At 39.5% G+C, this 18,048-nt stretch overlaps 1 protein-coding gene across 1 annotated transcript in view; it reads left to right on the top strand.

Moving 5' to 3' along the window:
- The window catches only part of ANK2 (ankyrin 2, neuronal), a 252,844-nt gene that overhangs the window by 138,343 nt on the left and 96,453 nt on the right, over positions 1 to 18,048 (top strand). The window contains 5 exon segments of the mRNA XM_010858507.1: positions 2,501 to 2,698; positions 6,350 to 6,448; positions 6,997 to 7,095; positions 12,965 to 13,162; positions 17,532 to 17,630. Of these exon segments, the coding sequence (XP_010856809.1) occupies positions 2,501 to 2,698; positions 6,350 to 6,448; positions 6,997 to 7,095; positions 12,965 to 13,162; positions 17,532 to 17,630 (693 nt within the window).

Genomic DNA, 18,048 nt, shown 5'->3' with positions numbered 1-18,048 from the left:
ATACTTTGGCCATCTGATGCGAAGAGCTGACTCATTGGAAAAGACCCTGATGCTGGGAAGGATTGAAGGCAGGAAGAGAAGGGGACAACAGAGGATGAGATGGTTAGATGGCATCACCAACTTGATGGACATGAGTTTGAGCAAGCTCTGGGAGTTGGTGATGGACAGGGAGTTCTGGCGTGCTGCAGTCCATGGGGTCGCAAAGAGTTGGACACGACTGAGCGACTGAACTGACAGTTGAAGGAGACCAAGAAGGTCAAGATACATACAGTTTTTCTTTAATATTATCTTCTGTGCCTTCCCAGTTCTTTGCTTTGGATTGAATTAGCTTTAACTGGGGGTGGCAAATTAAACCTTTGTTATTCAACAGGAAAACAACAACCTGAACATTCAGAAGTCTTAGAATCTCTGATTTCAGGTGGAAAAATTTCTTATTGAATCTGTATGTTCTTTCCTTTTCAATTTTCAAATAGGATTGTACCAAAAATTAAAGAAATTAGGCAAGAAAGCTTATTTCTTAACTTTAACAAACAAAAAACGACTACCTTAGTGCTCTATGGTCTAAGAACCGAGACACTGATAATTTAGCCAGTTACTCAGTCACCACTAGTCAAGGTTTGTTGCTTCCCAGCTATGCATTGAGGGGTTATCATTGCCCTGACTCTCTCCCTTGCTCACTGAAAACACATGTTAGAGTGTGTCACTTGCAACACCCACCTCTGTCAAAATCTGCTGGGCGGAAGTCCAAGAAAGGACACCCAGAAACAACAGATGTTCATGATTGCTATCCTCGAGTTCTTTGGTCTTTTGATTGTTGCTGCTGTTTTTGCTTTCCATTTATTTTGGTAGTTGTCCATTCTCTTCACTCCTCTCTTATCTCCTCTGTATTTCAGAGAAAGTTGTATCTTTTAAAGTGTTGTCAGTTTCCTTTCCTCTTGAGAATCCCCCATTGCCCTCTTAGTTTTCTTACGTGTGTGCTAAGTGGCTCAGTCTTGTCCGACCCTTTGCGACCCTTTGGACTGTAACCCAGCAGGATCCTCTCTCTCTGGGATTTTCCAGGCAAGAATACTGGAGTGGGTTGCCATGCCCTCCTCCAGGAGATCTTCCCTGCCCAGGGATCGAACCCACGTCTCTTACGTCTGCAGTATTGGCAAGCAGGTTCTTTACCACTGGCGCCAGCTGGGAAGCCCATTAGTTTTCTTAGTGGCCATCATATTGTCTCTGTAGAATGAACAGACAAAGAAATGTCTTTAGAATCCATTGCCTGAATTCACGTTCTGTTTTAATAACTGAGTCACCTCGGACAGTCCTGGAGAACTCATTTAATTCCTCTGGAAAAGACCGACTAATACATCCTACACCTTCCTTTGAGGTCTGTTATAAGCATAGGACTTGTTGAGTACGTGAAAAAAGTTTAGAAAGTGCAAATTTTTCTAAAATCGCAGTTCTACATAATTCCTATTTATTCTTTTGTTCTTACCATCCTGGATCCATCTCTTCTTGTCACTCCCTCTTAATACTTCTTTTCTTATAACTTTCAGATACTGCGTTTTTTGAACAATTCTTCCCCGCTCTATCTTCTCTATTCATTCTTAGCCCTGGAAGCTGGCCCAGCTTCTCCTCCTTCACCTTTGTTAGGACATGCCCTTGGGCAGATTAGAGATATACCTCTGTTCCTCACTAAGGTTACCCACAATTTTCTTTTTATAAGAGAATAGTTTGGCCTGGTTTTCTGAACACTGAAAACGTTTTCCTGACCACACATTAGAGTCAGGTGTTTTCTTGAGCCTCCTTGAATGTGTCCTTCCTGTCTCTTATACCAGCTATATCCTCTCCCTTTTTTAAATGAAAAGCACTTGGCAAATTCTTAACCCCATTATCTTCTCGCCAGACTTCCATTTGATCTTTGAAGCCCTGGATGCAAGTCCCAGACCCATCTGCCACATTTCCTGGAATGACATCTTTTTAAATCAGATTACAATATCATCTTTATCCACAGTCTCTCCTTGAAGAAAATAACCAGCATGTGTATCCTTGGCTTGCTAAGTGGAATAATAACAACGTTTTCCCAGCATCCTTTGTTCTTTTTCTCTTGATTCGGTTCCCAGAATACTGTCTCTTGGTGAAAGCTTTTGGATGAGAATCTAGGTCTTAGGACTTCTGGACTACATTTCTTTCTTATTCAGAACCATAAGCTGGTTTATATTTAAACATCAGTGAGGGCTGAAGCCTTAATGAATTGAGAAGCATTTTGGCATGTACAGAAAACGATGACCAAGTTCATGGAAATATCTACTTTTAAAAAATCTGAGGAAGAGTTTGTGACCAAACAGGTCATTCTGTAACAAGATATAAACTGTGGTCAGAGTTGAAATAATTTCCTTTGGGGTAGAGGTTCCTAGAGATTCCGAGGAGACATCATGAAACATCTGGGTAAAATGCACTATTGGTAAAGTTCGGTGTATCCTGGCACTAACTTTTTACTTGACTTGAGTTGTAGGAGGAACAGACGCCTTTGCATATTGCCTCCCGCCTGGGTAAGACAGAAATTGTTCAGCTGCTTCTGCAACATATGGCTCATCCAGATGCGGCCACTACAAATGGGTACACGCCATTGCATATCTCTGCCAGGGAAGGACAGGTGGACGTGGCCTCGGTCCTTCTGGAAGCGGGGGCAGCCCACTCCTTGGCTACCAAGGTAAGAGGGGTGGCTTCATGCCGACGTGGACCGGGAGCAGCCCTGAGTCACAGAGGCAGGGAGGGCGGAGCTCCTGTCAGCCTCCCACTTACTTCTTTCTCTTTGAATGTTTGAGATTCATTTTCTAGATGACCAAGGGGGATTTTGAAATTACGTATAGTATCTTCAATAAAGAGGGCTGGATTTTCTTCTCCTAATTTAATGCTGGTGTTATTTCTAGAACTTTATTATTATTATTTTGGCCAGGCTGTCTGGCTTGTGGGATCTTAGTTCCCTGACCAGGAATCAAACCTGGGCTCCCTGTGGTGGGAATGTGGCGTCCTAACCACTGGATTGCCAGGGAATTCCCCCTAGAACTTTAATTAAGATGATTTCCATAAAGCAGGGGCTACATTCTCTTCACTTTCCATGGTAAAATCTGTAATATATTGCCACGAGGAAAAAAAAATACTATTCCCAAATAACATTGAGCTAGTATTCCTAGTGAGGAAAAGAACACTGCATTAGACTAGCAGTACTGTATTTGTTACGAGTTAAGAGTTTGTCAAGAGTATCACCTAGAAATTCACTTTACTTAATCTTGCATTTTCCCAACCTTGGTGTCAGTGATCACGCCTTTTCTGGTTTCTGCTTAACCAGCTCACAGTGGTTAAACAGAAGTGGGCTGCAGAATCACACTTTATTAGTCACTATTGTCTAATAGAAAATTAGACAATTTTAATCTAATTCTAATTTAAGTAGAAAAGTAGATTTTCTAAAGAAAATCCGTATCACAGAATTTTACTTGTGTTCCAAGTTTAATGCTAGGGCAGACAAATTTTTTTCCACTTGACGCATTGTGTTTGAGATACACTATTTGAATGTGACTTAGAATGAAACATGAACACAATTTACTGGAGCAAAAGAAATGAACTAGTCCAGAAGAGGAGAATGAGCCGTGTTACAGCCTACAACAACTGAATTGTTTGCAGGGCAAAATAATTCCGACAAGTCCAACAGTGATTCAGATTGTAAAGAGACACCTTCAATTTGCTCATAATAAGTAGACATAAATACAACCTCTGAGAGAGAAGGAAGTTTTCAAGTATAAACTGAAGTATTGCGGTGGCTTCTGTCCTCTTAGCGGTAGAAGCAGTCCACTATCCATTGTGACCTACATGGTTGCCTATGACTGCAAAACATGTTTTGATGTAAGAAACTGTTATTCAAATGCTGAAATCTAAAGGGTTGAAAGTATTTTTAATTTTTTTAAAATCATAAACAAGAAAAAGCATGTTTGATTCTTGAACACTGAGGAGGTTTGGGGCACCCACGCTTCATGCAGTTGAAAATATTCATGTAACTTGTAGTCTGTCTTCACATCTGCACTTCCTCTGTATCCTGGTTTCTTCCATATCCATTGTGCAGCCTTGCTAAGTCACTCAGTGGTGTCCGACTCTGTGCAACCCCATAGACGGCAGCCCATTAGGCTCCTCTGTCCCTGGGATTCTCCAGGCAAGAACACTGGAGTGGGTTGCCATGTCCTTCTCCAATGCATGAAAGTAAAAAGGGAAAGTGAAGTCGCTCAGTCGTGTCCGACTCCTAGCGACCCCATGGACTGCAGCCCACTAGGCTCCTCCGTCCATGGATTTTCCAGGCAAGAGTACTGGAGTGGGGTGCCACTGATTCAGCCAGATGCAGACTGTGCAGTACCATAGTATTTGCCATTGAAAAAAATCTGCATATAAGTGAACTCCCACAGTGCAAACCCATTTTATTCAAGGGTCAGCTCCATAATAATAGTAAGAATAGCAGCAATAGCAACCCAAGAAAGGTTGGGTGATTGTCTCCTCAGACGAAGGTGATAAATAAATGAAATTCAGATATGCAAAATACAGAAATAGGGAACAAAATATAGTCCCTTGTCTTTCAAAGATTTTTAGAATTAAAGTCACTTCAGTCGTGTCCGACTCTGTGCGACCCCGTAGACGGCAGCCCACCAGGCTCCCCCGTCCCTGCGATTCTCCAGGAAAGAACACTGGAGTGGGTTGCCATTTCATTCTCCAATGCATGAAAGTGAAAAGTGAAAGTGAAGTCGCTCAGTTGTATCTGACTCTTAGCGACCCCATGGACTGCAGCCTACCAGGCTCCTCCATCCATGGGATTTCCCAGGCAAGAGCACTGGAGTGGGGTGCCATTGCCTTCTCCGTTATTAAAGCTATGTGAGTGTTTATAAATATCAGAGGGCAAGTGAAATCCTGATGCGATTAACATAGGGGAAGAAGGAAAATGTGTGACTCAAGAGAGATTTTCCACCCTCTATTTTGTGATTCTACAGTAAAGATTCTATGTAGTCTTGTCTAATAATAGTTTCCAAATTTATAAAGGGGCTGGATCACTATTCCAGCAAGACTTTAAGGATAAAAGTTTATTTTTTTTCTTCTTTACCACGTGGTTTTATACTTCACCCTGGGGGTCACCCCGGTCATTGTGTGTAGGGAGGAGAGTATTAATAACATATGTTGGCTTAAATGGATTTCTTATATTCTTCCCACACTTGCAAAAAGCAGATTTACTTTCCTCCAAAGACTGACTAGTACCTAAGGTTCAAAAAAAGCAAAAAGAAAAAAAGACATCTTAAAAATAATTTGTATAGTGATACCATGAGAAAGCAGTGTTGTTTCTTGAGGGATGTTCTGTATTCTGTATTCTGAGAGCCTAAGTGCTCTGGAGGATAGAGCATATCTTAGACCACTTAACCCAGGCATGTTTGTTGTGTGTGTTTTGCAAGCCCTGGTCAGCTTTAGAGTCCTCCCACGCCCACCCCAGTGCCAGAAGAGCATGTGGTTAGACTGTCTGGCCAATAGGATGGATTTGAGATCATGATGTAGGAGCTGTGCCATCCTAGAGATCTGAGTCCAGGAACTTGGCTATATTTGTAACACACTGCTAATTACAGAGTGACGTGGATTAGGCACACAAGACATTGAATCTGTACATACAAACGTGTAGGAAAGCAACAGTTAGTCTGGTGTTAATCAGCTCAATAGAATGCCAGAAGTAAAGCGTATTTCCAAAAGGTATTAGATAAAGTGTGGGAAGGGATAACATTCAGGAGGAGAGGTGGTTTTTAAGGTGAACACTTTTTGTTCTGTCCACCATTAATCTTGCTATTTCTGCAGAAAATGCAATCAACTGAATCACAAACCACTTGTTTTTTTATCATGACTGCTAAAATACCCTAAACCTTAAATGAAGAAATTTGGAATTCAGGTATTATAAAAAGAATAGGAAAAAAGAGTCTGGACAGAAGGCACTATTGTTTTAATCCTGTTAATTTTAGAGGTAAGAAAAAGACAGGATTTTTTTTTTTCCACTCCCAGATCAGAGCCATTTTACTGACCCTTGCACATTCCGAGCCTATAAGGTCCAATTTCAGTCTCGAAGCCCTCAGAATAAGATTTCTTTTGTCCAGTCTGTCAAGCCAAACTCTTGCTTGTTAAATTTTATTCCTTATTCTAGTCCTCATTTATGACTAACAGATTTAATGTTTCCAGTATTTTTCCCAAGTGGAGAATCAACATAGTTTGCTTAATAGGTTTTGTTAAAAGGATTTTGTTAGCAGTCACAAAGACAAATGCTACATTTTACTTTTGTTCTTCCCATTTTCAGAAGGGTTTTACCCCCTTGCACGTAGCTGCCAAGTATGGGAGCCTGGATGTGGCAAAACTTCTCTTGCAACGCCGTGCTGCCGCAGATTCTGCGGGGAAGGTAAAAGCTTTCAGTAATGCATGTTTGTTCTTAGCCTATAACTCGGTTAATTTCAAAACTTGGGGGATCGCTGTTTCAAGATATTTTTCTCAGTCTTCTGAAAGAAATATCAATGTAATTGTTGAATCTATGCCAAATAGACATGATGCAGGTGTCTATCTGTGACCTGTCCACATACATACCGATTCTGAAGGTGTTTAAAAAGGCTGTGTCTCAAACGTGTGTTGATTTAACAACAGGGTCCAGAACTTCTCTATATTAGAAAGAATCCTTGCAATGTTAATGTAATAATTCTTACGTGGCATTTTAGACGTTTTTTTATGGTGGAATCCAGATGCTCTGTGTTAATTGTAAGCTCAACTGCTCATTTTCAGTTTTAGTTACATTTCTAACATGAAAATCATGAGATATTTACTTTGATTTTTTCCTATTGACTATATTAATGCATTAACATGAACTTAATCGGTATCATTTTCCATGCATCCTGGCAGCTTTACAGCAGCTAATGCTAATTTATTAATACTGAAACTTAAACACACCCTTTACAGAATGGCCTTACCCCGCTCCATGTTGCTGCTCACTATGACAACCAGAAGGTGGCGCTGCTGTTACTGGAGAAGGGTGCTTCCCCTCACGCCATGGCCAAGGTGAGGACCACAGAAAGGGCTTACAGGTGTAGGATGTAACTGATCTGACAGCACATGGGAACTGGTTTTTAAACATACGGTATTGTTATAACTGCAACTAGTACTGATAGTAGCTTTTGGTATTAACATTTTTCCCCTTCCATTTGATTCCACAAAACCTTTTAAAATTTTTTACAAGTCAGCAAATATTAAGGAGATGTGCCCAGGAGCCAGGAAAGATGACTCTTACTGCCAGGACTCCGTGTTTTAGACTCAGAAGTATGAGTTTTGACATAAGTTCAGGTTTTTTCTTTTCTTGTATAAACCAAATGTGGTACACCCACCCTTTTATTTGCTCATTTTTTCTGACTCAGAATTTTCATCGTGCTCTATGAAATGCTCTTTGGTTTTTAAATGTTGCATTCTTGTTAACTATAGCATACATCCTTTTAAATTTCTAGTCTAGGAATGCATTTTGGAAGTATGTGTAGCAGCAACTCATAAAAGAGCTCCAACTAAGATTTGAACCTTGGGATGATGTTTCTATCATTTGAGCTGCCTCTTTATTACACTGAAAGTACACATGAATGTCACATAACACCTAACGTCATTATTGTCTGCTGCATTTATTCATTCAGCAGACATATATTGAAAACATGTCAGAGTTTGTTTATTTAAAAAGAAACTATTTATTGTGGTAGAAAAATATTCATGCTATATTAGATGACATAGTAGAGCCACAGCTGTTACTACCTATATGCCAAAGACTTTACATGCAATATCTTGTTTACTTTCATAATGATCCTGTGAGAGGAGGGTAATTCGATTTTATAGATGAGGAAGTGAGATTTAAATAGGTTAGTTTGCAAGTCCAAAGTTATATGACGAAGAATTGACAGAGCTAGGATTTGATCTCAGACAGTCGGACTTTAGAGCCAGCTCTTAACTACTAGGTCTATTGTATCCCAAAGCATTAGAGAGAGACTTATCCCTCTTCTGGTATAGCAACATGTACATATATACTTACATGTCTATTTATATACATTATACATATGTAATAAAATGGAATACTCTATTTAGAAGTTTATTTTGTATAATATTTTGTATATAAAAATGTTATATATGATAAACTATTACAAATACTTAAACTTTGTACCCATACCTACATATGTGCCTGTATGTGTATGTGTAAATATGTATATACATATTTTATTGTTACAAATATATAGCTTGTGATGTTTATCAAAAGAGCAGGACATATTTTATTATTGCACATACTATTCTTATTTATAACTCCTTTTCTCTATAATGTCATCAATTCTGCATTTGTCATAAAATGTCTTTCTTCTTACTAGACTATAAACTATTTGAGGACAGTAATCATGTTGTATTCATATTTGTATGTCTCTGAGGTGTCTCATACACGATTATGTAGGTTCTCAATAAATTTTAATGAAAGAATGAAGACTGAGCAACTATCCCAATGGAATAAAAAATACCTGCTCATTTAACATCCCAGTGTTTTTTCCATTAACTTTCTAGGCTGAACATTTTAAACAAAGATATGAAAGACTTTGTCAATACCCAACACAACTCTTTATCTGAACTCTTAATATGTATAAAGAAAGGGTTGTTGTAAAACTAAAATGGATGTTCTCCCCCTACAAGAGACTCTCAATCTACCAGGGAGAGAAGACCTAACTTATACTGTGTATGGTTTTTCTAAAGAGACAAATATAGCCTTGATCTCTCACCTGGACGAAGTGTGGTCCTTACTCAGGAGCAAACATACAGAGTCCCTAAGACTAGGGAGAGCAGCGTCTGCTCCAGGGTTTGCAGTGGGCGGGTTTCAGAGGCTCCTCTAGTGTCTTCTGCTCGCCTGCCCCAGCTTGTCAGGGAGCATGACTCCTGTAGCTCTGAGGCTGCTCCAAGAGCCTGCCAGTGGGTAGACCCCAGCCCTGCTTCCACTCTCGACACTCTGCTCACTACAGCGCCCTAACTGCCCCCAAACCCCATCCATCCCCCACCCACCCCATCCATCCCCCACCCACCCCGCCTGTCACACACATACACAGTCCCTGGGATCCTGGAACCTCTTTGCTTCTTTCTAGCAAACTCCAGAATCCTTTCTTAGTCTTCATTGGGTTTGTTGTTTTTATTTGGTTCCCCCAAATTTGACTCTATATGGAGTTAGGAGGGCTCTTCAGACTACCAGGTTAAGTATCTGCTGGACAGTCAGACCTCTTATATTGCTACAACTTAGCATTCTCTTTGATCTCTTATGTTGTTTTTTTTAAAATTTTTTAAAACCTCTCTGTCCTTCTCTACATGAGTCCCGGATTTTACCTAACCTTGGTACGTTTACTGATACTTTGCTTAGCTTTGGTAGTCTGTGCTACAGGACTGGGGAGAGTTGGGGCTGAAGAAAGAAAGCCCACTGCAAAAAAAAGAAAGAAATGTGTAAACTGATAGGGTCCACAATAATCTCTGTGCCCTTTTATCCAGTAGAGCCCATGGTTCGAGTGCAGTGTTCTAGATCATGTGGAACGTAAGGGACCTGTGAGAAGGCTTCCAGGAAGAGCTGCTGAATTTCCCGAGCAGCTCAGAGGGAAATGTTCATTGGATCTGAAAAATGCTTCTCTTGACTTGGAGAGAAGGAGACAGTGGGATAACGTAGGGCTGTGTGAGGATCCAGATTTCATGACCACACAGAGGGCCTTTTAAATTCTCAAAGCCCCTTTTCATTTTTCGGGACACTTTGCAGTTAGACTTCAGGAATCTCATAAGAAGCACTTCGTCAGTATGCTGTGCTTCCCTTCAGTGTCTCCCAATTAATGGCAAGTCACCGCTTTTAGTTTCCACCACATGTTTTTCATGAAAAATTCTACCAGAATTGACAAAGAAAAGGAAAGGAAACAGTGTAGGTTCCAGACTGACACTTGTCCCAGAGTTTTGTTAATCTGTTTGTCCTTTTAACCAAGTGTGAGGTTTAAACTTAGGCTGTTATAAGCAAAGTCTGACTTCCTCTGGTTTCTGGTAGTAGCCTCATGTTTCTACCTTTGAGTAGCTTTTAGAGACAAAAAGGAGGTTGAGGATTTTAATTGACCACAAGATTAATATAAGCTGATTTTATTGTTTAAATTAAAGAAAGTAGGGAAAGCCACTAGGCCGTTCAGATCTAACCTAAATCAAACCCCTTATTAATGTATAGCAGAGATGATGAGTAAATTCAAGAGATTCGATCTAGTAGACAGAGTGCCTGAGGAACTATGGACTGAGGCCCATAATATTGTACAGGAGGCCATGACCATAACCATTCCATAGAAAAGGAAATGCAAGAAGGCAAAATAGTTGTCTGAGAGGGCTTTACAAATTGCTGAGGAAAGAAGAGAAGTGAAAGGCAAGGGAAAATGGGAGAAATATACCTAACTGAATGGAGAGTTTCTGAGAAGAGCAAGGAGAGATAAGAAGGCCTTCTTAAATGAACAATGCAATGAAATAGAGGAAAACAATAGAATGAAGAAGATGAGACTTCTCTTTAAGAAAACTGGAGATATCATGGAAACATTCCATGCATGAATGGTCATGATAAAGGACAGAAGCGGTAAGGACCTAAAGAAAGCAGAAGAGATTAAGAAGAGGTGGCAAGAATACACAGAAGAACTATATATAAGATAGGTCTCAATGACCCAGATAACCACAATGGTATGATCACTCACCTAGAGCTAGACATCTTGGAGTGTGAAGTCTAGTGGGCCTTAGGAAGTATCACTATGAACAAAGCTAGAATGTGTTCCAGCTTTGATGGAATTCCATGAAATGATGGAATTCCAGCTGAGCTATTTCAAATCCTAAAAGATGATGCTGTGAAAGTGCTGCACTCAATATGTTAGCAAATTTGGAAAACTCAGCACGGCCACAGGACTGGAAAAGGTCAGTTTTTATTCCAATCCCAAAGAAGGGCAATGCCAAAAAATGTTCAAACTGCCATACAGTTGTCCTCATTTCACATACTAGCAAGATAATGCTCAAAATCCCTTAAGCTAGGCTTTGAGTATGTGAACTTAGAGCTTCCAGATATACAGGTTGGATTTAGAAAAGCAGAAGAACCGGAGATCAAATTGCCAACATCCATTGGATCATGGAGAAAGCATGGGAATTCCAGAAAAAACATCTACTTCTGCTTCATTGACTATGTGAAAGCTTTTGACTGTGTGGTCCACGACAAACTGGACGTTCTTAAAGAGATGGGAATATCAGATCACTTTACCTGTCTCCTGAGAAATCTGTATTTGGGTCAAGAAGCAACAGTTAGAACTGGACATGGAACAACAGACTGGTTCAAAATTATGAAAGGAGTATGACAAGGCTGTATATTATCACTATGCTTAACTTATATGCAGAGTACATCATGTGAAATGCCAGACTGCATAAATCACAAGCTGGAATCAAGATTTCTGGGAGAAATATCAACAATCTCAGAAATGCAGATGATACTACTCTAATGGTAGAAAGTGAAGAGGAGCTAAAGAGCCTCTTAATGAAAAGGTGAAAGAGGAGAGTGGAAAAGCTGGCTTGAAACTCAACATTTAAAAGATCATGGCATCTGGTGCCATCACTTCATGGCCAGGAGAGAAAAGAAAGAAAGTGAAAACAGAGACAGACTTTTTTTTCTTGGGCTCCAAAACCACTTCTCACAGTGCCTGCAGCTAAAGTTAAAAGACTCTTGCTTCTTAGAAGGAAGACTTGGACAAACCTAGACAGAGTATTATAAAGCAGAGACATCACTTTGCTGACAAAAGTCCATATAGTCAAAGTTATGGTTTTTCCGGTAATCATGTCCAGATGTGAGAGTTGGACCATAAAGAAGGCTGAGCACTAAAGAATTGATGCTTTTGAATTGTGGAACTGTGGAAGACTCTTAGACTCCTGAGTCTCTTGGATAGCAAGGATATCAAACCAGTCAATCCTAAAGAAAATCAACCCTGAATATTCATTGGAAGGACTGATGCTGAAGCTGAAGCAGCAATACTTTGTCCATTTGAGGCCAAGAGCCAACTCACTGGAAAAGACCCTGAGGCTGGGAAAGATTGAAGGCAAAAGGAGAAGAGGGTGGCAGAGGATGAGATGGTTAGATAGCATCACTGACTCAATGGACATGAATTTGAGCAAACTCCTGGAGATGGTGAAGGACAGGGAGGCCTGGTGTGCTACAGTCCATGGGGTTGCAAAGAGTTGGATGTGACTTAGCGAGTGAACAATAACAACAGAAATCTTTTTCACCACACCACACACACTGCCTGGCTATGGTAGGCACATACTAAATAGTTGTTAAATGATTAAAAAGTACACTCCAACTAGAAGCACATTAGTAGGGGTGTTATAACAAGATCATGGGAATAATGTTGTTTTATTCTGTTATTAAAATCATATCTAAAGTATATTAACAAACTAGAGTCAGTCCAGAGCAGGTCCTCCTCAGTGGAGAACTCTAGAAATGGGGCTTCTGTCAGGAATAGTTGAAGGAATGGGAAATTTAACCTGAAAAAGAGAAGACTAAAGGGAGATATGAAAACCATTTCCAGGTATTTAAAGGACGGTGATGTAGACGAGGAATCTGGCTTGTTGTTCTTCAGGAGCAGCATTATGATGGGGAGATTCTAAGCTTTGGGGCATTTGTGTCTATATCTGTCTTATAAATATAGTAGAATGGTTTGCAAAGATTTGGGCGTTATTGGACTGAAACTTATGATGAGCAAGAATTTGGATTTCTTATAACCTTACTTTTTAACTTTTCTATTGATTAAAGAATCTTATTTCCATTAGGCATACATCAGGGCGATTGCTAAGCTTACAACATAGGTGTGTTTTTTTGTTTTTATTTTTTTAGAATGGCTACACTCCTTTACATATTGCTGCCAAGAAGAATCAAATGCAGATAGCTTCCACACTCCTGAGCTACGGAGCAGAGACGAACATCGTGACAAAGCAAGGAGTCACTCCACTCCATCTTGCCTCGCAGGAGGGACACACGGATATGGTCACCTTGCTTCTGGATAAGGGAGCCAATATCCACATGTCAACCAAGGTATTCCAGTTTGGCCTCTTGCTTTCAATGTAAATAGAAACCAGTCTAAGACAATTTGAAACAAAAAGGGGGCATGTATTGGAGAGAAACAGGGATGTCTTATAGAATTCAAGGGTAGCAAAGGAGTCAAGCCTTATGAAGGGCTGGAAAATCAGAAGGAAGTGAGGGGTGAGGCTCACAGACTCTGCCTGGAGGGCTGTCTGGTTGTGTCTTGACTTTTCTGGCAAGTTGGTGTCATTTTTCTCTCTCTGTGCGCCTGCTCCCTTTGCTTCTCTGTCTGTGACCAGAGAGGCTATCCTGTTGCTCCCAAGAGTTAGTATCACCGCAGCTCAAGCAGCTGTCCAGATTGCTATAGAACCTGCTGGCCCTACTTCCAGATTCCAGAGAGAGAGGAGAGTTGGCTGTTTCATCTGGGGCCCAGTCCAAACACTTGCTTCTAAGCTGTTGTTCTGTGCCTGCCACCCAAGTCATTCTCAGCGGGGCTGAGCATCAGAGGCACCTGTTGATCAGTAGCGGGGAACTCAGAAATAATGATTTCTGCTTAGCTTGGGTGGTTATGGTGGTGGTCAGAGAATCAGTGTTTTTAATAAAGCATCTCTCCAGAGAATAGCCTTTGTGGACAAGTGTATTAACTATAATAGAACAAGTCAGGGACATGTCGGAAAAATACATTAAAATTTTTGCAAGTACATGCCAGTCTTTCTCCATGTATATCTATAACCCTGTCTATTTATGTATCTTATCTTTTTTTTTTAACACTTCTTTGTACTCCATTGGAACCAGCTGCTGAGAAACAAAAATATTGGAGCCTGTTTATAAGTTAGCTCATTGTTTACATCTTCTGATGCTTTTTTTTAACACATGGTGTGGGTTTAGTGAAAGTTAAGTTTCTTAGAATTTCCCACAAATAAACAAATAAGATACTTTCCGCATCTCACTGTTGAGTTAATTATTACTTTTGGAGACTCAGTTATAAGTTGGTCGTAATATTTGTAAATAGGTTATGTAGCTTATGTCCTTTAGAAAGAGCTGTGAAAAAGGCAGGTTGTCTTGACTGCCTCCAGAGTCCTGTTCTGTGCCTAAATCACTCAGAAGTGTTCCAGTACATTCCTTGCCCTTATGCATTTCTCTCTTCTCTATCAAAAGGCCTCAGAGATCCTTTTTTAAAGTATGGTGAGACTAATTATAGGCTTAACCCTCCAAAAGATATTTGCATTTTTAACAAGAATGAACATGATGACACTTTACGGTGAAATTCAATGTGTCAGCCAGACAATCCTTAAAGTCTGGGGCATGGATTTCCTTGTGATTGTTAAAATCATGGGACTCAGGTGGTCTGTGAGCTCCCTGGGGACAGTCTCATCATGAAACCAGTGGTAGAATATTTCATTTTACATCAGTACACAAATGAGTCATATGTTTATTGTCCATTAAAAACAAATCTTCATTTGAAAATAAACACAAGAAATCCATAAACGAATCATACAAAAATTTGAGTAGAATTGACATCTCATGAAACTGATCACACTGTGCTTCTGATGGGGTAATTTTTAATTCATAAAAATGGCACACACATATATGTAGAATCAGTTTGCTATGTCCTCCCTGATGGTATTCTTTTAAACATATTACTTCTTTTGAGACAATTTTAGCAGTCAACAAATACTTAGTGAGTATTTTTGAATATTTTCTCCACTCAGCAATGGAGAAAAATATTCCATTTGAACCACAAAGTATTTATGTTAGCTGTATAACATGATTTCAATATTGGTTGGTTTCCTAAAGATCAATGATGATGTATTTGTTACTGGAGTAAAACTTCAGTAAATATGTTAAGATATATCTGAATAACAATATGATATCAAAAAATATAATCTTGCCTTTTGGTTGGTGTTTTTATATTATAAATTATAATAATAAATTTATATGAAATAAATATAGGAAAATGCAACTGTGAAGGTATCTTAGATAATAAGCAAAGCTGATAATAAATTTCCCATTGCTTTTTAAAACTACATATATTCTTTATCTATTTAAGACCAACTAAAGTCAGGGACTTCCTGGTGGTCTGGTGGTTAAGAATCCATGCTTCCACTGAAGGGCGCATGGGTTCAATCCCTGGTTTGAGAACTAAGATCTCTCATGCCACTCAGTGTGGCCAAAAAGAAAGGTCAACTAAAATCAACTAATATGCTCTAAGTGACTATTCCTTAATAAGAACTATAATACAGAAATAGATATTTCATTCCTTATCCAATCACCCATCTAATAAAGCAACCAATTGTAGAGTCTGCCAGTACATCTTAGGAAATAGATTACTTTTTTTTTAAATAGATTATTATTTTTTTTGAAAAGAACTCTTTCAACATTTTCTGTTTTCTTAATTTATTAGGAAGGTTTACATAATTTAGGCATGAAAATTTACCATAATAAACTGTAGAGGATTTTAACACTGGTTGTTAGTTTGCCATCTTATATTGTAAAAAATCCATTCTGCAAATAATGTAGAAATCAGCATGTACATTTGAAATGCCATTAAAGATGCCTTTGAGACATCTGATGATTACTTCATTTAATGATCACTTCAGTAACATTTTTAAAAGACTGATTATTTCTAAGGAGAAACAATTTTGTTTTCTATTTTAATATAGAGAATAACAGTATGAAGAAAAATCTGCTTTGTCCTAATATTCATAATGTTTATACTTTAGGACTATATACTATTTGTTTAGAAATGATAACATTTTAATGCAGAAGGGTGTATCTTCCATCTCATTCTTATGGTTTATGAAACTCAAAGCTGAGCTCAGCCAGAACTCTAAGAATTAAAAGGCCTCAGACTCTTAAACATAAAGCCCTTTCTCTAGTTGGAGAATCTTTTTCTTTTTTTTTTCTCTATAAATACTACTTCGATTTTTTAAAGGTCAGTGAACTTGTCAGTTTATAGAAGTAACACCATGGCTAGAGAGCATGAAGAACATGGTTTAGATTTCTCAACCCAAGCAGACTGTAGGAGAGCCGGCCTGCAGGCCATGGTTGAGACGCTTTGATTGGCTATGAACTCGGGGAGTGGGCGTGCCAACTCAGAGGACAAGTAGGATACCGCAGCATGCAGATGCAAGATGCACCGGGAGAGGAGAAATACACTAGGTGTTTGAACAATAACAGCAGGAGGTGAACATGTGGTATGAATATCCTGTTAGCTGGAATGTAAGTTCTAAAAGGGCAGAGGCTTTTGTTCACTGATGTATTCAAGTGTCTAGGACACTTCCTGGCATATGAGAGGTACTCAAAAAACATGTTTTAAATGTACAAGTGATTTAGGTTTTAAAGATACCCTTTAAATTTCAGTTTTGCTTGATGGGAGATACTTGCATATGTAGTGAGGCTGTCAGATTGTGGCACTGACTGAATAAATCACTTTTCCTTCCTTTCTCTATTCTTTCATTAATTCTTAACTGTACTTTATTTGCATGCCTAATTACTTAAAATAATTACTTGATGTACATATGCCAGGAAATTTACATATAACTGGCCAAATATATGGTGTGATATATGAGTGATCGGGTCACTATTTAGCACTTAGGTAAATCCCTAAAATAGTATTCTGTCTTTGGGTGCTGGAGAAATTTATTCTGAACTCATTTCCTGTAACTCTGGATGTTTTTTACATTGATGTGATGTTTTACTGATGAAAATATACATTATTGCTGCAGTTATAAAGTAGAAGTAGTAATTGGTTGCGGAGAAGGCAATGGCAACCCACTCCAGTACTCTTGCCTGGAAGATCCCATGGACGGAGGGGCCTGGTAGGCTGCAGTCCATGGCGTCGAGAGGAGTCAGACACGACTGAGCGACTTCACTTTCACTTTTCACTTTCATGCATTGGAGAAGGAAATGGCAACCCACTCCAGTGTTCTTGCCTGGAGAATCCCAGGGACGGAGAGCCTGGTGGGCTGCAGTCTGTGGGGTCGCACAGAGTCGGACACGACTGAAGTGACTTAGCAGCAGCAGCAGTAATTGGTTGATCAATTATTCAAGTGAATAAATAGATTCAGCAGGAGAATCAGAATGGGTTTGAAATGAATGTTGTTTGGAAGCTTATTAGCTGGGTTATTTTAAAGTCTTGCATCATAATATAAGTATCCAATACAGAAAATGTAATTTGAGGGCAGTGTTGATTAGCTTAGAGAGCATGTCTTTGATGGAAAGTTATATTCACTTGGAGGGTTTGTTTTAAATATCAAAAGATGCAGTTTCTAGGGAGCAGTTCTGAATTTTCCAGGATTTTTTTCACTACATGCTATTATAGATGCTACTGTGTATTTTCTTCTTCAAATGTACCCCTTTGCTTTCATTCTCTCCATAGAGTGGACTCACATCTTTACACCTTGCAGCCCAGGAAGATAAAGTGAATGTCGCTGATATTCTCACCAAGCATGGGGCTGACCAGGATGCGCACACAAAGGTAAAGCCAATCACTGTTGATATCGGGACAGGTTCTAACCTGGATGATTCCCAGTAGCCCGCATTCATGTCACCCGAAGTCCAAGTCCCTGCCTCTTCAGATGGCCATTCTGATTCAACTGTGGCTCTCTCTGCTCACAAATATTTAATGGTTCTCCATTTTTACTGGAATCAAGTCAAAATGGATAGCAAAAGATATCAATGGATTCCAACTTTGCAGGCTTAAGTTTACCCTCTCCCCCTCATCACATCAGAGAAGGCAATGGCACCCCACTCCAGTATTGTTGCCTGGAAAATCCCATGAATGGAGGAGCCTGGTGGGCTTCAGTCCATGGGGTCGAGAAGAGTCGGACATGGCTGAGCGACTTCACTTTCACTTTTCACTTTCATGCATCGGAGAAGGAAATGGCAACCCACTC

This window comes from Bison bison, unplaced genomic scaffold (genome assembly GCF_000754665.1).
Source record: "Bison bison bison isolate TAMUID 2011002044 unplaced genomic scaffold, Bison_UMD1.0 scf7180017864389, whole genome shotgun sequence".
Taxonomy (NCBI): domain Eukaryota; kingdom Metazoa; phylum Chordata; class Mammalia; order Artiodactyla; family Bovidae; genus Bison; species Bison bison.
The sequence above is the reverse complement of the archived record's forward strand: the minus strand, read 5'-3'. Positions and strand labels throughout refer to the sequence as shown.